This window comes from Nannospalax galili, unplaced genomic scaffold, assembly GCF_000622305.1.
Source record: "Nannospalax galili isolate Female #2095 unplaced genomic scaffold, S.galili_v1.0 scaffold1027, whole genome shotgun sequence".
Lineage (NCBI taxonomy): Eukaryota > Metazoa > Chordata > Mammalia > Rodentia > Spalacidae > Nannospalax > Nannospalax galili.
The window spans coordinates 109350-130548 of record NW_008355723.1 but is presented as its reverse complement, the minus strand read 5'-3'; the positions used below and the strand labels follow the sequence as shown (position 1 = coordinate 130548).

At 37.2% G+C, this 21199-nt stretch overlaps 1 protein-coding gene, 1 long non-coding RNA gene and 1 pseudogene across 3 annotated transcripts in view; 2 read left to right on the top strand and 1 right to left on the bottom strand.

Annotated features, from left to right (window-relative positions):
• The window catches only part of Tbc1d12 (TBC1 domain family member 12), a 103128-nt gene that overhangs the window by 78291 nt on the left and 3638 nt on the right, over positions 1-21199 (top strand). For both annotated transcript variants that reach the window (XM_029556129.1, XM_008853077.3), the window contains 6 exons: positions 4272-4352; positions 11160-11248; positions 12326-12397; positions 19399-19527; positions 19790-19899; positions 20846-21104. In XM_029556129.1, coding sequence (XP_029411989.1) covers positions 4272-4352; positions 11160-11248; positions 12326-12397; positions 19399-19527; positions 19790-19899; positions 20846-21104 — 740 coding nt within the window. The remainder of the gene's footprint in view (positions 1-4271; positions 4353-11159; positions 11249-12325; positions 12398-19398; positions 19528-19789; positions 19900-20845; positions 21105-21199) is intronic.
• On the top strand, positions 14690-18473 carry LOC103750139 (annotated as a pseudogene).
• The window catches only part of LOC108491767, a 24613-nt gene continuing 22868 nt past the window's right edge, over positions 19455-21199 (bottom strand). The window contains exon 3 of the long non-coding RNA XR_001872914.2: positions 19455-19582. This is a non-coding gene — a long non-coding RNA (uncharacterized LOC108491767). The remainder of the gene's footprint in view (positions 19583-21199) is intronic.

Genomic DNA, 21199 nt, shown 5'->3' with positions numbered 1-21199 from the left:
CAGCCTGGTCTACATAGTGAGTTCCAGGCTAGCTGGGGCTCCAGGGGGACAAAAGACCCTGTCTCAAAAAGACAAATAATAATAATAATAATAATAATAATAATAATAATAATAATGGGCTGGGCATGGTGGCATGTGCCTGCAATCTGAACTTGGGAGGCTAAGACAAGAAGATTGCAAATTGAAGGTCTTACTTGGTCTATGGAGTGAGTTCACGACCAGCTAGGGAAACTTAAACCCAGTCTCAAAAATACAACAAAGCAGGAAGACTGTGTGCACAAGGCTATAGTTTTATTCCCCATGCCCCCCCCCCTCAAATAACAGTTTAAGGGTGAATTTTAAGCTTTAATTTACCTTAGAGTAGGTTATATGATTTAATTTTTCTCCTCAAATAAGACACAGATTTCTTGTGCTTTCTATGCTTGAAGCATGTTAAAAGGAAATGTCTCTCTGTTTGATTTAAAAAGTATTGACTGACGGTTATTTGAAATTTTGTTTTATTTTAAGCTTTTTTTTTTCTTACTACTTTGGCTTTAGAAGTAGCTTGCTTCATAACTTAGTTATTAAAATTTGTTTAAATAGGTGGTAAATTTTTGTGACACTGTAATCAAATGGTTCAAGTTTGAAATTTATAAAAATGTGTAATGTGATTGTTTTAAGTAATTTTAGGTTTTCTTTACTAAACATGAAATAGAGAAATCATTCTCTGCTTTTTCATTAATGGTAGAAGTGGTACTCAGTTTTGATTGCAGTAAGCTTATTTTTTAATAACCTTGTTTACTTTTTAATAATTTGACCCTTTATTTTGTATCTGTTTAAAACATGAAATATAGAACCACGAGAGAATGTTCAGGCTATAAAGTCATTCAAGTTGGTTCAAATCAGGGTTCCACCATGTATTAGATTTCTGACCTTGGGCAAATTACTTAACATATAAAATACTAGTACTTTCGTCTGTAAAATGAGGGTAAGATTATTAACTACCTCAAAGGGTTGTTTTGGCTATTTATAGCAGGAATCATACATGGAAAGTGCTCTTTGTTGAAAGGTGAATCTGTCATCATTTTCACAAAATCAGAGAGTAAAACCCTGGAATCAGGTTCTCTGTTCAGGTGTAAGGTACTGCTCTGTCTTTAATTTTGCTTCAACTTTTCCCTTTGTGGATTCAAAATAAGAACTAAGCATGAAGTTTAACTGAGATGAAGTTCTTATTGTATATAGTCACTGTAATGCTTCCTGGCGAAACTACCCTCTGATGTTTTAAAATGCATTGCCACATTTTTATTATTAACTCTGTGGCTTCCAAAACGATGAATTTGTCAGCCAGGGCTTTTTTAATTTTTTCTTCCAAGGCAGTTTAAAGCTTGAATAAATTAAGCTGGACCTCCCCCCACACACACACAGAAAAAAAAAAAACAAAACAAAAACCAACAACAAAAAAAACTTGGGTTCATTAATGAAATTGACATGATTTAAAACCAGTTGATAGTTTTAATAACAATGATATACGGACTGGAGAGCTGGCTCAGCGGTTAAGAATACTGGTTCTTCTTGTGGAAGACCCGGGTTTGAATCCCAGCACCCACATGGTAGCTAACAACTGTCTGTAACTCCAGTCCCAGGGGATCTGACACCCTCTTCTGACCTCTGCAGGCATTGCATGACATGGGTGCACTTACCTACATGCAGGCAATACACGCATACACATAAATTAAAAAAAAAAAAAAACAATTATATAAACCAGGCATGGTGGTACACTCCTTTGATCCCAGCACTCGGGTGGCAGAGGCAGGAGGATCTCTGTGAGTTCAAGGCCAGCCTGGTCTACATAGTGAGTTCTAGGCCAGCTGGGGCTGCAGGGAGACCCTGTCTCAAAAAGACTGAAAAAAAAGAAAGAAAGAAAAAAATATATAGTGTTTGATAATTGAGTCTCAAGCAATTGTATACACAAACTTTTTAAAATTTGATTTTATTATATCTTGTATTTCATACAGAATATCTCAGACAATCTGAATCACCTTTATAGCCCCCCCACCACTGGAACCCATGTACTCTGTCTTGGGTGTTAAGTAAGACTCACTGTGCGAGTCCATCCAATTTCGGTCTAGTCAGATCCCTCTCATCTATCTATCCAAACACCTATCCTTTTCTTTCTCTTTCTTTCTTTCTTTCTTTCTTTCTTTCTTTCTTTCTTTCTTTCTTTCTTTCTTTCTTTCTTTCTTTCTTTCTTTCTACAGCGTAAGGTGGGGATTTATTTTCAGAGGAATGAACTGTATACACAAATTTTTAAGTTATAGTGAACTCTTCTACCAAATCATGGGTTTAGACGTAAGTAATAGTCATTTTTGTTTGTTTGCTTGGTTTTTTTGAGACAGGGTCTCCCAGTAGCCCCAACTGGCCTGGAAATCATTATGTAGACCAGGCTGGCTTCAATCTCACAGACATCTGCCTGCTTCTGCCTGGGATTAAAGGCATGCATCGCCACACCTGACTCAAGTTTTTATTTCTTAAAAAGCTTCTTTTTATCCAGGCATGGTGGCACACACCTTTAATCCCAGCACTCGGGGGGCAGAGGCAGGCCGATTTCTGTGAGTTCGAGGCCAGCCTGGTCTACATAGTGAGTTCCAGGACAGCTGGGGCTACAGGGAGACCCTGTCTCAAAAAAACCAAAAAAAAAAAAAAAAAGTTTCTTTTTAAACCATTAGTAGTAATGGAAAGTAAATAGAAAGGAAAAGAAAGAATTGTAAAGTATATTTGAACTATATCTACTTATTTTGTAATGATTGGATTCTTGACAATATAAGAATACGTATTATTGCCAGGCCTGGTGGTGCACACCTTTAATCCCAGCACTGGGGAGGCAGAGGTAGGTGAATCTCTGTGTAATTGAGGCCAGCCTGGTCTACATATTGAGTTCTAAATCAGCTGGGGCTACAGGGAGACCCTGTCAAAGAGACAAAAAAAAAAAAAAAAACCCAAAAAACAAAAAAGAAAAACTTACTATAGTGCACTCATATATTGTACATTGTAGTATTGTATAATTTTTTTTTTAAAGATTGGAAATTTAGCTCAGTGGTAGAGTGCTGACCTTGAGTTCAGTCCCCAGCACAGGAAAAAAAATCACAGAAACAAAAAACAATTGACAATGTTGCATATGAATATATAGCTCCTTGTAGAACAAAGATGCAGATCTGTGCAACTAGTGTGTCATCATTTTGTGTTTGTGTTTTTTATAGTGTGTATAATATATATAAAATTGAGCATGCACATTTTCATGTTTGGAAGAGTTCATAAGAGCTCAGCTAACCAGTTACACCTGAGAGAAGGAAATTTATTTTTTTCTGCTTCATGTTATTTTGTACTGCTTATGTTTTAGAAACCATGTTAGTGTTTTACCTTTAAAAAATTCTAGTAAGAATCAGTGTAAGTAAAAAAAAGTTCTTGATATTTAGACAATATATAAATGTTAGTCCTGGGCAAGAGACATTTTTTACTCTTCCTGTCACTGAAATTGACAATTTAACATACAATTCCAAATATCTATAATGATTAATTAGAAAGTAAAGACAACTAAAATTTGAGAATTGAGAAAAATGTTTTAATTTTTTTCTGTTCCTGAAGTTTTATGAGACTCTGCACACAGAAACCTGTAATTGACAAGACACCTAAAGTAAAAAGAAACAGTTTTGTATGTAGACCATTAGACTGAATCTGTGTAGAGCACAGGTAGCTTTAGATACAAAATCAAAATGAGGAAACCAATTTATACAGAGAAAGCAAGAACTAGCATTTATTTAAGAGTGTCTTTAAGATGCTAGAATCTGCATAAAATAACCTTGTTTAATCACCAGTAAACCCATGAATAGGTTTGTTTTTTTTTTTCGAGTTTACAAATGAGAAAAGTTAAGATCCAAGTCATGAAGTAAATGTCTGGAAGTCCCACAGATAGTAATTGGCAGAGCTGGAATATGAATCTCAGTCCAAGTCCCTCAAACTTGCTGCTCTGCTACAGGGCACTCCTTTAGCAGAAGCAGTGTCCCCTCTTCATTGTACGTTCTGTGTCCTAGCTTCCTGAGTGGTTGAACTCCAGGATTTTTACTTGCTGCCTTTCTGATTGTAATGAATAGTTCTGACAAAATCAGAGACTTTAATTTGCCACGTTTTTGATACCTGCTATACCAGCGAGAATTGAACTATTAAAAGTAAAAAGTGAGAGTTAAAAATGAGAGTTTATTTCTTTTCTGTTTATGAATTTTGGGTTTTTTTTTCAGAACTTTATGAAATCTTCCTCTCAAGAGCGAAAGAACGGTGGAAAAGCTTCAGTGAAACAAGTTCTGAGAATGATACAGAAGGTGTGGGGTTTTCTTAAATAAGAATTTCAAGAAGAAAATCCAGTTACTGAATATAATGATGTGCCAGAAACCATGATAACTGCTTTATGTACATTATCTTATTTAATCTTAGTAGCCTATTTGTCTGTTTATGTGTTTTTTTGTTTTGAGACTGGGTCTCCCTTTGGCCCACAGCTTTCTTTGAATGTTCTATATAGACCAGACTGACCTCAGTCTCACAGAGATATACCTGCCTTTGTCTCCTGAGTGCTGGGATTAAATGCATGTGCCACCAGTCTGGTTTAATAATCTTTAAAGTAGATATATTGTCCTGTATTTTGAATGGAAAATACTGAGACTTAGAGTAGCAGTAAGTTCAAAGTAGAGAAGCTGCGATACAAGCCAGATTTGCTTTACCCCAGAACCCAAGATTCCAGTTACAACAGTGAGCCTAGTGTGATGAAGCATTTTCAGGCAAAGTGTTTATTTAAAGGTTGGTGTTCTTCATGCTCACTTTGAACTCATCTTCCCCTATCTGTTAACCTTCACTCATTTCCTAATATATTGTGTATAACTTTTACTGTGCTTTGTTTTACTGTTTGGTCATTTAATTCATTGGTAGCCCTCATCTTTACCTCTGCCTTGTCAGTTATTTTTTCCTAATCATTTTGAAGAAAAACATTTTTCCTTGTATCATAGTTTGTTAAATTTAGGTAAATTTATTCAGTTATCCATTGTACTTGAATAGTGGGAATCATTTACTTTTAAGTCACTTGTTTATTGTTAGAAAGGATCTCCTTTAAACTGTCTTTGAACTCACTCAGCAGCTGAGAATGACATTGAACTTAATGGTTCTCCTAGCTCCACCTGAGGAGTGCTAGCATCACAGGTGTGAGCTACCATGTCCTGGTTATGTGATGCTAGAGATTGAACCCAGGGCTTCATACATGCTAAATAAGCACTCTCCTGACTAAGCTATGTCCCCAGCCCACTTTTTAAAAATATTTATTTATAGAAAATAAACTTTTTTTCCCTATAAGCAAAACTAAAAATGAATGTATCTTTGGATGAAATAATAGTACTTACCTCAGAGTAGTTTCCTATGAACATATTAAATGCTTTCTTCAGTTTTAGGAAAGTGAATATTAGGGAAGGGAAAACTAAGTTGTTGAAGACTTGGTTTTGAGGATTATGAAAGAATCATCCTGAGGCCTGTTAGCTATTTTAGCTATTTGTGGGTAACTGAAAATACAAGGAAAGTGAAGAGATAAGAAATTCTATAAGCAGAGCTCAGCTGTTAAGAGCACTGACTGCTCTTGCAGAGGACCCAGGTTCAATTCCCAGCACCCACAACCGTCAGCACTTCCAGTTCCAGGGTATTTGTCACCTTCTTCTGACCTCCGTAGGCATTGTACAACATGTGTGCCCTTATACACATTCAGGCAATATACTCATACACATAAAATAAAAATAAATAAAATATTTCTTAAAGAAATCCTATAAGCAAGGTGTAATGCTGCATGACTTTAATCCAGGCACCCAGGAGACAGAGGCAGGCTTTTTGAGTTTGAAGACAGCCTGGTCTATATAGCAAGTTCCAGACCAGTGGGACACATAGTGAGACCTTGTCTCAAAAAAAGAAAAAAGTCTTTATTAGCAGAGCCTCAGTTGTTTCATTCTTTTGTTTTGTTGTTGTTTCATTTTTTGTTTTTTGAGAAAGAATCTTGTTTCATACAGCCCGGGATAGACTTGAACTTGTGAACCTGCTTCCTCAACCTCCTGAGGGCTGGGATTGCAGGTGTATATCACCCTGCATGTCTCACTATTATTTTAATCAAGTTTTTATGAAGTATCAGAATTATTATATAAACTAAGACTGGGGTTATATATAGCCCAGTACTAGAACTGTTGCCCAAAACTAAGAACAAAACAAAACAAAACAAAAAAAAAAACAAAGCAAGAATTACATGAATTAAAATGACAAGAATTGACATCTGGCATTAAGCCTATAATCCCGATACTTGAGGAGGTGGAGGCAGGAGAATCAAGGTACAAGGTTATCATCAGCTAAGTGAGACCAGCCTAAACTACAGGAGACCCTGTTTACAAACAAACAAGAAAAAACACAAAGCAAATTTTCAAGTCGAATTTTTGGGATTTTCATACGGTGTAGGTTAATGGTATTTAGATCTCCTTTCCATCCACACTTTTTCTACTGCCCTCCACCCAACTTAATGTACTCTCATATAAATAACACAGCCTGTAGAGTCTGGTTTGTATCCCCAAATGTCCTTCAGTATAGGTCCATCCATTTTACCCACCAAGAGTTCCACCCTATAAGACAACTGTTTTTTTTCCCCTCCCAGCAGCCATCAGTTGCCTTAGGTTGAGACAAAACATTTTTTCTTATCATGATTAAATAAAGAAAGTTTTATATCAAAATAAATTAATTGAATGTAACGAAGAATTATTCCAGGACTGGAAAGGTAACTCAATGGGTAAAGGAACCTGCTACCAAACCCAAGAACTGTAATACTGAGCACAAGGCACAGAGGAACGCCACATAATGATAGTCAAATTAAAAGTCCTTTAATAGCTGGTGGTCAAAAGAGTTAACACCCAAAAGAACTCTCAGCCCTGAGGGGAGGCAGAGTGGGTTTTACAAAGCCTAAAACCACAATTATATCATGCAACAGGCAGAACCAATAACCATGGTTAGATCAGATCACTGTGGTTACACCAGACTGGGCAGGTCAGTTAACAAAGAGGTTTTCAGTTAATAAAAAGTTTCTGGCCTGGTGTGGTGGTGCATGCCTTAATTCCAGCACTTGGGAGGCAGAGGCAGGTGGTTCTTTGTGAGTTTGAGGCCAGCCTGGTCTACATAGTAAGTTCCAGGCCAGCTTGGGCTACAAGGAGACCCTGTCTCAAAAAGATTTAAAGAAAAAAGTTTCTAAGTTTTGGTTAGGAAAAAATGAAACAATTTTCTCAGAATTGCAGAAACAGTGGGCTCCCTGAAGATGCAGGTATAGCTGAGTACGAGGGCATTCTGCCTGGCAAGTTGTAAGTTTCCCAGTATTACAGAAACTTCTTCCTGGCTAGTTGTATGTTTCCCAGTATTAGAAAAATAATGTACTCCTGAAATGCTTGGCTGGTTGCGGTTAGTGAGTGTGTTGAGGAGCCGGGGAGCTAGGCAGAATCACAGGCAAAAGTCAGCTAGAATAAAGGTAGAAACTGTTGTTGATGTTTTTCATGAATAGATAGCATGCTCTTTCCTTTTAAGCACTTAGGTTTAGGGCTTATTACTTCAATTCGTTCAGTGATTGAGTTGGGTCAGGGTGAAACTGAGGCTTTCTGGCACATTTAGTTCTTCTCAGCTTTCAGATTTCTTAATGAAAAGTGCTGTCCAGCCAGGCATGCCTGTAGTCCCAGCACTTAGGAGGCAGAGGCAGGTGGATCTCTGTGAGTTCAAGGCCAGCCTGGTCTACATAGTGAGTTCCAGGACAGCTGGGGCTACAGGGAGACCCTGCTTCAAAAAGACAAAAAAAAAAAAAAAAAAGGGTTGTCCAATTTTGATTTTAGGCATCTTTGTCTATTGAGATGTAAGACTTACTCTTAAGGACCATGTGACGTATAAAAATCTCATACAGTGAAAAATCAGATACAGACTCAGAGTACCTCCTAATTCCCTTGTGTCATATCTGTTTAGCAATGGAAAGCTCTTTAGGTTTTTTTTCCCTCAGGCCTCAGTACTTTTGCTTCTGTCAATCTCTATTCTAAATTCATTCTGAGTTGGCAAAGGCCCCAAGGACAAGAGTTGCCCACTAGTGTCCACTTAGATAGGAAAGGCCCTTACCTTTCCTGAATTAAAATGCCTTAGACCTCTCTTGTCAGCTCTGAGATCACTAAAAAATATGTTTAAAAAACACTTGAGTCAGGAGTGGTGGCCCATGCCTTTAATTCCAGCACTTGGGAGGCAGAGGAGGATCTCTGTGAGATTGAGGCCAGCTTGGTCTACATAGCAAGTCCCAGGCCAGCTAGAGCTACAGGGAGACCATGTCTCAAACAAAACAAAACAAAACAAAACAGAACAAAACAAAAAGATATACTTGTAATATTATATATATATATATATGTATCTATTGTCTATGTATTTTGAGTGCTGCTCATGTGTGCATGTGTATATATGTGAGGGAGTATTGTATGTGTACATGTGTGTCCATATGTATGTGTATGAATGTGTATGTAGTATATGTACATTGTATATACAGATGCATGGCCCTGTGTGCCACACAGAGACCAGAGGCTGGGGCTCTCCCTGAATTTAGAGTTTCCTTTTTTTGTTATTAGGATAGAAGACAGCAAGCCCCAGTGATCCCCTTATATCTGCCCCTCTCAGTGATGGGGTTAAAGGTCTATAGGGGAGCATGGTGGTGCACGCCTTTAATACTGTTACTCAGGAGGCAGAGGCAAGTGGATCTCTGTGAGTTCAAAGCCAGCCTGGTCTACATAGGGAGTTCTAGGCAGTCAAGCAAATGCTCCTAACCACTAAACCATCTCTCCAGCCCTGCCTGATAATTGTAATTATTTGTATTTCTTTCCCAAGTATTACTATGGTAATAGTAGTCTGTCTCTACAAAGCTAGAAGCAGGGGGCTGGAGAGATGACTCAGTGGTAAAGAGTACTTGTTGTTCTTCCTGAGGATACAAGTTGGGTTCTCAGCACCCACATCAGGCAGCTCACAGTTGCCTGTAACTACAGTTTCAGGAGATCTAATGCCCTCTTCTGGCTTCCATAAGCACCTGTACACAATGACATCTCACAAAGACACACACACACACACACACACACACAAATTACCATATGCCTTTTTGATAAATGTGTAATTCTTAAATATGAGACTAATTTCAGAGCTTAGCATGGTGGTATATACCTATAGTTCCAACATTCAGGAGGTAGAGACAGGAGGATCAAGAGTTCAAGGGGCTGGAGAGATGGCTCAGTAGTTAAGAGCACTGACTGTTCTTACAGAAGACCCAGGTTCAAATCCCAGCACCCACATGGCAGCTAACCACCAACCCTGTAACTCCAGTTCTAGGGTATCTGATGCCCTTTTCTGTCATCCATGGGCACTGCATAACATGGGTGTTCTTACATACATGCAGGCATACCACCCATACACAAAAAATTTATTTATTTATTTATAAAAATAAAATTTATTATTTTTTTTTTCAAAAAAGTGCAAGTGCTGGAGAGATAGCTTAGTGATTAAGAGCACTGGCTGCTCTTCAGAGTACTTGGGTTTAGTTCCCAGCACCCACATGGAGACTGAAAGCCATCTGTAAATCCAGTTCCTGAGGATCCAGCACCTTCTGACATTCACTGGCATTGAATGACACAGGTGCACTTACATACTGGTAATACACTCATAAAATAAAAATAATAAATACAGCATTTTCTAAAATTTATTTTTTGTCTTCACAGTTGCATTTTAACAGAAGAAATAATATATTCCTTATAAGAAAACTGATTGAAAATAACAAATAGGCAGTTTCCTTTCATGATGTCATCAAGGCATACAAAATATCCAGCATTAAATATAAGAAAATGTGTTTATATACTATATATTATATATATTAATAAGGGATAATCAAACAAGAATAGGTAGAAAATATCACACTATGCATGGAAAACTAGTCATGTATCAGGTCCCCTCCAAATTCATCTATAAATTGGATATATTGGTATAGGCTAAATTGAATTTATTGGCAGATACTAAATCATGGAGTATTTTTGTAACATATGAAAACTCAGTTGGTAACTCCAAGGGACATATTAGAAAGGTGTATTTGAATATGAACACAGAGTAGATGCTATGATTCAAAATACAGCATTTTTTTTTTAAAGAAGAGTTTGAGGCCAGCCTTGGTTAATTAAAACTTTTCCCTTGTTGGAGAGAATATAAATTACACCCTTGGAAAGGAATGGGGTCATTTTATCTCAGTTAAGAGAAGTTATCTGACCTTGTCTCCTGGGCCATTTGATTGGGGTCTTATTTGAATAGTTAGAGGGTAGCTCACTGTCTTAAGGTAGTAAATCTTAAATGCCTCTGTCTTCCCTGAAACTGGCAAGGCCATTAGGATTGAGGCTCTAATTATATGTATAAGACATCACAAATTATTGTCTGTGGTTGCTGAAGCCTGTAATCACAGCACTCACAAGGCTGAGGCAAGAGGGCTGCTGTAAGTCTAGGTTTCAGAATGAGACCCTGTCTCAAAAAGGAGAAGGTGGTGGCTGAAGATGTAGCTCAGTTAATAGAGTCCCTGCCTGTCATGCACAGGGCCTGAAGTTAATCCCTAGCACTAAACTAGGTGTGGTGGTACAGGCTTGTGATCTCAGCATGCAGGAAGATTAAGAGTTCAGGGCCAACTTCAGCTACATAGGGTATTGAAGTTTGAAGGTAGCCTGGGCTACGTGAGAGCCTATCTCAAAAAACAACAAAGGGATGGGGGAAAGAGACTAAGTTCTAGCAATAACTAATTTCTTGAACATTTTTGATTGTTCAGCTTTTCTACTTGCCTTAAATAACAGGCTATGTGATGGGTCTCTTTAAAAAATGAAGTTGTGCTTGGTGTGGTGGTGCACACCTTTAATCCCAGTACTCTGGAGGCAGAGGCAGAGGCAGGCAGATCTCTGTGAGTTCCAGGCCAACTGTGGCTACAGGGAGACCCTGTCTCAAAAAGACCAAAAAATAAAATAAAATAAAATAAAATAAAATAAAGTTGTTACAGCCAAGTGATGGTTTATATTTAATATACTTGATAAATACAGGTATATCTGTTGCTGACCGCGAGGCCAGTTTGGAATTAATTAAGTTGGACATATCCCGTACATTCCCATCTCTCTACATTTTTCAGAAGGTGAGATTCTCTAACCAGATTTTTTATTTTATAACTACTTTTTTAAATCTTTCAATATCAGTGGGAGAAGATTCTATAAATATGTAACTATTATTTTTAAAGGGAAACTAATAAGTTGAACCTTTATATAAAAAGTGCAAAACTAACAGAAAAAATTTTAAAGAAATTTCTATTTTGTTCCATTGAGTAAAATACATTGTAGTTAGCATAGCACATATCTGTTATGTAGCAGACACTTAATACATTTTTGTTACAGTCAATCTCTTAGTTTTACTTTTGATTCTATATTTGAATTGTTAATGGATTTGCCTTGTTAAAATTGCCCAGAGTGAATGTCATCTTCAATAGTTAACATTGAAATGTAAGGAAATAGTTTATTTACAACATAGGTTATGTGACTGATAAACATTTTTATTATTGGGGCCAGTGAGATGGTTCATTGGGTAAAGACACTTGATGCCAAGCCTGACAATCTGAATTCGATCCCAGGAATGCACATAGTGGAAGAAAAGAATCAGCTCCCAAAGGCTGTCCTCTGACTTCCACATGCATGCTGTGGCATGTGCGTACCCGAACTCATACACAAATAAGTACTTAAAATTATTATGAATGATAAAAGCATTAATGCAACCTAATTGAGTGTAGCTTGATGACTTTTTTTGTGAAATTGTATTATATAAAATGAAATGGGCGGGGGATATAGCTCAGTGTAAGAACATATGCTTAACATACATGTGTAAGGCCCTGGTGCGCACGCACACACACACACACACACACACACAAAGTACATATATAATAAAATAGAAAAAAAATTAAAAATAGGGAAACAATTTGTATTTATCATACTTATTATACCAAATTAAGTATGTGTAATTGTTCACAAATCATATACTTGTATTCAAGTTTATATATTTGACTTTTATTATTCAAGATCAAACTTTTTTATTAATTTTTAAAACATCTTGATAATGATTAAATACACTAGGACTAGTTATTTAAGGAATGTTACAGTTTTTAAATGTTTCATGAATTAACCTAGAGATAATTTTAGTTTCAAATTCATTTTTTTCTTCTAAGGGTGGCCCATATCACGATGTCTTACATAGTATCTTAGGGGCCTATACATGTTACAGACCTGATGTTGGCTATGTAAGTATTTGTTTGCTTGATTTTTACATATATACATTTTGTCTATACTCTTATTAAAATATCTCAAGTTGTTTTAGACATTTACAGATACAGAGTAATTATCTGCATCTGTCTTTTGGGGGCTTATTAGTTTACCTAGAAAGAAAGTTTCCTGTCTCTTGCTGAAGATTTTAGACTGGCTGCCAGCTTTCTGGGAAGGCTGCTAGGAGAGTTTTTCACCTTTCATTTTGTAAGCTTATTAGCAGCTCTGCTATTCATGTGCCTTTGCCTATCTGTATTTCTGTTTTTTCTTTGACTATACCTCTGTAGAATAAAATCTCCTTATATTCTGTCAGATTAATGAAAAGCTAGGTACCTGTCCATACAAAATGGGGGGTGGGGCTCTCATTTTACAGATTTAACCTACCCTATTTATAACCCTCAGTTTTGAAAGTGCCTCATAACTTCCGTTCTGGAGCTATCTTGTCTCCTGGCTAAATTGGCTTGCTGATTATTGACTTTTCTGTAGACTTTTGTTTCAACATCTCCACTTAAATTAAAATTTCTAAAATGCTATTGACATCTTTTACCTCCTGTTTATATCTTTTCCCATTCTCCTTGTTCTTCTAAGATGATATTTATATTTTCATTTACTGTCATGTTAGTTGATTTGGGGAAGAAACAAACTAAAAAAAAAAAGATTGAATTTGATTTTCCAATGTTTAATAAGAAGTTATGAAACTTTCATCTTACCTTTCTCTTAAAAGAATTGTAGAGATTTGCTATAAAGGTGCTTGTCTGGTGCAACTTTGTTCTGATGCATGTTAATTTGTTCATTTGTGTACACAGATATTTATGTGCTTTTCATTATTATGATATGGCAGCCATTGTTCTAGGCACTTTAGATACTTCCATGCACAGAAGATTGTTATGTTTCCCAATGATTCATAGAGAGGAAGAAACAGAAAAGTAAATAAACAAATAAATTTTATCATATTAAAAGGTGATACAGGGGCTGGAGAGATGGCTCAGTGGTTAAGAACACTGACTGTTCTTGCAGAAGACCCAGGTTCGAATCCCAGCCCCCACATGGCAGCTAACAACTGTCCGCCAGCACCCACATGGCAGCTAACAACTGTCTGTAACTTCAGTTCCAGGGGATCCGACAGCCTCTTCTGGCCTCTGCGGGCATTGCACAACATGGGTGCACTTACCTACGTGCAGGCAAAACACACATACACATAAAATAAAAATAATAAATAAAATATTTTAAAACGTGATATAGGGAGAGTGCAGTGTAGTAAAGGAAGTACTTGCCAGGTCTGCATGGAAAAGAGTATACTTTGAGCAGAGTCTTTACATTCTAATTGCTCAGATATTCTACAAAAGAATGACAGAACACAGTGTAGCCTTTGAATTTTTTCAGTTTACATATAAATTTTTGTCATGTTTTTATAGAAGATTCAGTTTTTAGCATCAAATATCTTTCATTTCTTTTAAAATCTGTACAGTGGAATTTAAAGATTACTATTTGCAAGCTGGGCATGGTGGCACATGCCTTTGATCCCAGCCCTCAGGAGACAAGGCAAGAGGATCTCTCTGTGATTTTGAGGCCAGCCTGTCAATATAGCCAAGTTCCAGGCCAGCTGGGGCTGCAGGGAGACCCTGTCTCAAAAAGACAGAAAAATTAATTTAAAAATAGAAAAAATAAAAACAAAGATTACTATTTTCTCCTGATTAGATTCAAATTAAAAAACTTTTTTTTGGTCTTTTTAAGACAGAGTCTCCCTGTAGCCCCACCTTGTCTGGAACTCACTATGTAGACCAGGCTAGCCTCTAATTCACAGAGCTCCACCTGCTCTGACTCCTAAGTACTGGGATTAGAGGTATGGGCCACCATGCCTGGCCTCAAATTAAAAAAACAAAAATAGTGAGTGCACCCATGTCGTGCAGTGCCGCAGAGGTCAGAAGAGGGCTTTGGATTCCCCTGGAACTGGAGTTAAGGACAGTTCATAGCTGCCATGTGGGTGCTGGGAATCGAACCTGGGTCCTCTGCAAGAGCAGTCAGTGCTCTTAACTGCTGAGCCATCTCTCCAGCCCCTCAAATTGAATAATTTTGAAAAGAAGACTAGCACAGGGCTGGAGAAATGGCTCAGCAGTTAAGAGTACTGGTTGTTCTTGCAGAAGACCGAGGTTTAGTTCCCAATACCCACATGGTGGCTAACAACTATCCTTAAGTCCAATTCCAGGGAATCTAATGCCCTCTTCTGATCTCTGTGGGCATTGCACAACGTGGGTACACTTATACACATGCACACAAAACACTCATACACATAAAAAATAATTTTAAAAAAAGATAAAAGATATTGCCACAAATGACATCCTTTTAGTATTTCACACAATAAATTGATAAACAATACAGAATATTCACAAGAATTCGACTTTGGAGACATGGTGAAGTAACTATTTTTCTTTCATTATGTAGAAGCCTGATACCATGATGTCTTTGAATCAGCTTAAAATACTCTATAAGAGCCAGGCACACGCCTTTAATCCCAGCACTCGGGAGGCAGAGGCAGGTGGATCTCTGTGAGTTCAAGGCCAGCCTGGTCTACATAGTGAGTTGCAGGCCACCTGGGGCTACAGGGAGACCCTGTCTCAAAAAGACTAGAAAACAAACAAACAACAACAAAACAAATGAAAAAACAAGCCTGAATGCAGACAAACCAGTTGTGGTTGAAAATACACTCATGTATGAGGAATTTCATCCTTTCTTGTTTTCTTAGCATTCACAATGTCCACATATAGAATTTGAATCATTTGACAAGGCTGTGGATGAATTTTATTCAAAAATAGAAGGTCAGAAAATTGATTTAAAAGCTTTGCAAGAGGAAAAGCAAGCACCAAAGAAATTAGATAATGTCTTAGCGGATCATGAACACAGGTTAGAAGCTCTTCAGCAGGCTCAGGAAATAGACAATCTGAAAGGAGAGCTCATAGAAATGAACCTGCAGATAGCTAACACAGTCTTTCAGGTAGTTCGAAGTGCTTTAGCCAACCAGATAGACTGGGCAGAAATTGGAGTCATTGTGAAAGAAGCTCAGGCTTAAGGAGACCCTGTTGCAAATGAAATTAAAGAATTAAAACTGCTCACAAATCATGTTACATGCTGCTAAGAATCCCATACTTGGTGTCAGAGGAGGAAGATGATGATGATGGTGATGTCAGTGTTGAGAAAAATGAAACTGAACTACCAAAAGGAAAAAGCAAAAGAACAGACAGTTGCAGAAGCCTCAGAAAAACAAGCTATTGCTTGTTGATGTGGATCTCAGCCTGTCTGCCTATGACAATATCAAAAAAGTATTATGATCACAAGAGATATACTGCTAAAAAAACACAGAAGACTGTTGAAGCTGTGGAGAAGGCATTTAAATCAGCAGAAACGAAAACAAAGCAAACTTTAAAAGAAGTACAAGCTGTTACCTCTATTTTGAGAAATTTCTGTGGTTCGTTAGCTCAGAGAATTATCTAATTATAGGTGGATGAGATAATCAAAAGCATGATATGATTTTGAAAAGATACTTGACCCCAGGAGACATTGTTGTGCGTGCTTATCTTCATGGAGCTACCAGCTGTGTAACTAAAAACCCAACAGGAATTCATTGATGGAGAAACGGTTTGGAGAACCCGTCCCTCCAAGAACATTGAGGCTGGCATAATGGCACTTTGCTACAGTGTTGCTTGGGATGCACGAGTTAGCACTAGTGCTTGGTGGGTGTACCATCAGGTGTCTAAAACAGCACCAACAGGAGGGTATTTGACAACAGGAAGCTTCGCGATAAGAAAAATGAATTTCCTTACTCCTTCATATCTAATGTTGGGGTTTAGCTTTCTCTTTAAGGTAGATGAGCCTTGTATTTGGAGACATCAAGGTGAACGAAAAGTCAGAGTACAGGATGAAGATTTGGAAACACTGGCAAATTCACAAGTGAACTCATAAAAGAAGAAATGGAACAGCTAGAAGGAGGTGACACCAGCAGTGAAGAAGATAAAGAGGAATTATACTCCTGCAGAAGTAGAACTCTTGACTCAGGTTGACCAAGAGGATATTGCTTTTCAGAGTGGTAGAGATGAACTAAGTGAGGAATTAATTCAAGACGAAAGCTCTGAGGATGAAGGAGAATCTGAAGAACTTACAAAGGATCAAGAGCCTATTGTTGAAATGGAGGATGAAGATTATCCTGATACTACCATTGATCTGTTCCACCTTCAAACCCAAAGGCCTCTCTAGAAATTGGCTTCAAAAGAAGAATCTTCTAATTCAAGTGCCAATACGTTATAGAGCTGGAGACATTTGTCAGCAAAGGAAAGAAGAGAAATGAAAAAGAAGCTTCCAACTGACTCAGGGGATTTAGAAGTGATAGAAGGAAAGGTCAAAGAAAAAGAGAGTGCTGTGCACACTGAAACTTACCAGAACACAAGCAAAAATGTTGCAGTGGGGCAACCAATGAAAAGAGGCCAGAAGAGGAAAATGAAAAAAATGAAGGAAAAATACAAAGACCAGGATGAAGAAGATTGTGAACTAATTATGAAATTGCTGGGGTCTGCAGGTTCAAACAAAAAAAGGGAAGAAGGGAAAGAAAGGAAAAATGAAGGATGAACCCATGAAGAAACAGCCCTAGAAACCCCAGGGGTGGACAGAGAGTTTCAGTCAGCATTAAGAAACTCCATCTCTTCAAGTTGTAACTCACTAGTTACAAGACCTAGCTGTAGATAATCTGCATGATGACAAGCAAGAGCAAGATCTGTTTGATTCTTTGACAGGCCAGTCACATCCTGAAGATGTACTGTTTGCCATTCCAATATGTGCCCCTTATACCACCAAGACAAACTGTAAATATAAAGTGAACTTACTCCTGGAGTTCAGAAAAAGGAAAAAGCTGCAAAAACAGCCTTGAATAGTTTTATGCATTCCAAAGAAGCAAAAGTAAGAGAAAAAGACTTATTCCACAGTATAAAGGACACAGCTTTATCAAGAAACATTCCTGGCAAAGTGAAAGTGTCAGTCCTTAGTTTTCTGAATGTAAAAAAAGAAATAGGCAAAATGAAGTCCTAAAATACTGAGAAGAGTGAATTTTACAGCCTTTTGGAAGTTCAGAGATGCAAATACCATGTTAACAGGACTTGCATACCACATGGCCATTAACAGGACTTCCATACCACATGGCTGTTAACAACTGCCTGTAACTCCAGTCCCAGGGGATCCAACAGCCTCTTCTGACCTCTGCTGGCATTGCATGACATTGGTGCACTTACCTACATGCAGGCAATACATGCATACACATAAAATAAAAATAATAAAATAAAAGATGAACTGCATTTTGCCTTGCTATATTCACCAAAAGGCCTTAATTCTTTTTTCCAGTTTTATATAGAAGAAACACTATTATTATAGGAGTCCCTAAAATACTTGTGAAATTAAAATGCCAAAGCTATACAGCTATAAAATGTAATTATTATACATTTTACTGATATATTCTACATATACATTTATACATTTTACTACATATATGTTCTTGCGGTTAGTACTAAGTGCACATTTCATGATGTAAAGAATGTGAAGTGGCAAAGTTGCTTAAAATTACTGACTTGGAGGTCTGCTATGTATAACATCTAATACATACATATTCAGGCCAATCACAGGGTTTTTGTTGTTGTGGGGGCAGGTAAACATTTAGGATTTGTGTCTTGAAAATGTTGTCAAATGTAGACAAAATGCAAAAAAAGAGAAAAAAAAAAAGGCCAGGCATGGTAGCTCAGGCCTTTAACAACCCAGCACTTCGGAGGGAGAAGTAGGCAGATCTTTATGAGATCAAGGCCATCCTGGTTTATATAAGAAGTAATGACAATAACAACAAAAACCCAACAAAGTAAAGATAGGGTAGGCAAACCTTTCAGAGTAATTGGTTGGAAACAACACACATATGTCAGTGCAATTACTCTTAATGATTGCCTTGTAGAAGTCCATTATACAAAGCTCTACCAGAAGTTCCTCACTTTGGGGTTTTTTTTTTTTCTTTCGGTTGTTTTGAGACAGGGTCTCCCTGTAGCACCAGCTGGCCTGGAACTTACTATGGAGACCAGGTTGGACTAAAACTCACAGAGATCCACCTGTCTTTGCCTCCCAAGTGCTGGGATCAAAGGCATGCACCACCACGCCCTGCTTCCTCACTTTGTCTTTTGTGTATTTTTTTGTCTTTTTGAGACAGGGTCTCCCTGTAGCCTCAGGTGTCCTGGAACTCACTATGTAGACCAGGCTGGTCTTGAACTCATAGAGATCCACCTGCCTCTGCCTCCTGAAAGGCAAGTGCCACTATGCCTGGCTTTACTTTGTTTTTAATTAAAGGTGCAGTTGCTAAAGATAACTCACTAGCCTTTCATAATGTAAATGAATCTTTTCCCAAATGTCTTCCACCAGTTCCATTATAAATGTTGTGTTGCACCTGGGCTATCCCTGTTCCCATTTCTTTGTTCAAACTGCTTTTTCATTTTGGAATATTTTTTCATTTCTTTCTCCAGCTTCCCCACAAATACAGTCTACTTAACCCCTACAACCTCTTCTCTTGTGGAATTTTAGCAATATATTTCATGGACCTCTTTTATTCTTAATTCTTTATGTTATACTATGAAAATAATTACTTTATCTTCATTGAACTTTGTAATTTTGAAAGAATTCAGACTTAGAAGAAATGAAAGCTAGTTGATACACTGAGATAGGCTTTTATAGCAAATAAGAGCTGATTTTGTTTTTTAAAAATTTGCCTGACTTAATAAACCAGTATTACTTGAAGAAATGTACAATTTGGGAAATTCATAACCATTGTGAGTTCTTAGTAGTTACTTTTGCCAAAAAAAACCCAGTAAATTCTTTGTAATGTCACTTTGTCATTTTTTAGGAGTGCAATTGAATAAACTGCATAATTATTACTATAATCCATATTTATTGTCCCTTCCTGTTGAAGGTCCAAGGAATGTCCTTCATTGCAGCAGTACTCATTCTCAATCTGGAGGAGGCAGATGCCTTCATTGCATTTGCAAATCTCCTGAATAAGCCATGCCAACTGGCCTTTTTCCGTGTGGATCACAGCATGGTATGAACATTCAGAATGGATTGTGTTTTCTTTCACGTTTCTGTAGTTTGAATGCCTGTTGAGAGTAAAAACATTAAAAGATGGAGATAGTCTGATCTAATTTATGAAGTATTCGTTGAATTACAATTTTAGGAAAACTTCATGAGACAAGTCAAAAAAGAGCTGTTTATTAACAAGATGTTTCTACTAATGTACAAAGATTTATTTCTCTTTCTACAGTAAGTTGTTTTGTAATTTTGTTGATTTTTTTTCCTGTCTGTAGATGTTGAAATATTTTGCAACATTTGAAGTATTTTTTGAAGAAAATCTATCCAAACTATTTCTTCATTTCAAGTCCTATAGTCTTACACCAGATATATACTTGATAGATTGGTAAGTCATTAAACAGACATAAAAGTAAAAAGAAAATAAAGTACAACTTTTTGTGTTTTAGGAAGTATAGTAAATCTCATACACAGGATTATATATAAAGAAGAATCTTCCCTTACCAAGAAAGAAGTTCACACATTTTTGTAAGAATGTATTTAAAATATAGACTGGGTTGAAATAAGTTTCTGTTTGTTTCTTAATTATAAAAGGGAATAGGGGAGGGGATGGAGAGATGGCTCATGGTTTAGAGTATATACTGTTCTTGTACAGGACCCAAGTCTCGGTTTCCAGAGCCCACTTGGGGTGGCTCATCACAGCCTGTAATTCTAGCTCCAGGGGATCTGATGCCTTCTTCTGGCCTCTGCAGGCACTCTATTCATGTGCACAAACCCCACCCTTCTCCTTCCCCTCACCCTCACAATTAAAAATAAAATCTTAAAAAACTGAAAAGGATACCTCTTCAGAGGGGGCGAAAGTTAGAGTAGCAAAAGTGCCATTTAAAAAAATAAATAAATAAGAAAGAGTACATGAAGTTATCAGAAAAAAGTGATGGGGAGATATGGGAGGAGTTAGAGGGGAGGGAGTGGGCATGGGTTTGATAAAAACACCTTATATGCATGTATGAAATTCTTAATAAATGATTTAAAAACAAACAAACTGAAAAGCACCCAGCACTCAAGAGGCAGAGCTAGGCAGATCTCTGTGAGTTGAAAGCTGGCCTGGTCTACATAACAAAATTCCAGACCAGCTAGAGTTACACATAAAATAAAAAAATAAAAAAATATTTTAAAAGATTGTAAATTCATGAAATGTCATTGCTTATTGCTTAATTTACCACTATTCAAGGTTGAGGAAAAACAATTTATTTACCCTTTTATTCCTATGCACTGCTTGAGTCAATGAGTCACTGAAGGAAACATTTTAGTAACTGTTTTCCCCTTAATTTCAGGATCTTCACATTATACAGCAAATCACTACCACTTGATCTGGCCTGTCGCGTCTGGGATGTATTTTGCAGAGATGGGGAGGAGTTTTTATTTAGGACTGGATTAGGAATCCTTCGGCTATATGAAGATATTCTTCTGCAGATGGACTTTATTCATATAGCACAATTTCTTACTAAATTGCCAGAAGATATCACATCAGAAAAGCTTTTCAGCTGTATTGCAGCCATTCAGATGCAGAATAGCACCAAGAAATGGACTCAGGTGGTGTGACTTTTTTTTTTTAACTTCTAATAGTTGAAACAGTCTATTGATGTTTTGTAAAGCTGTTATCTGTACTTTAAAAATATTTTTTTTTT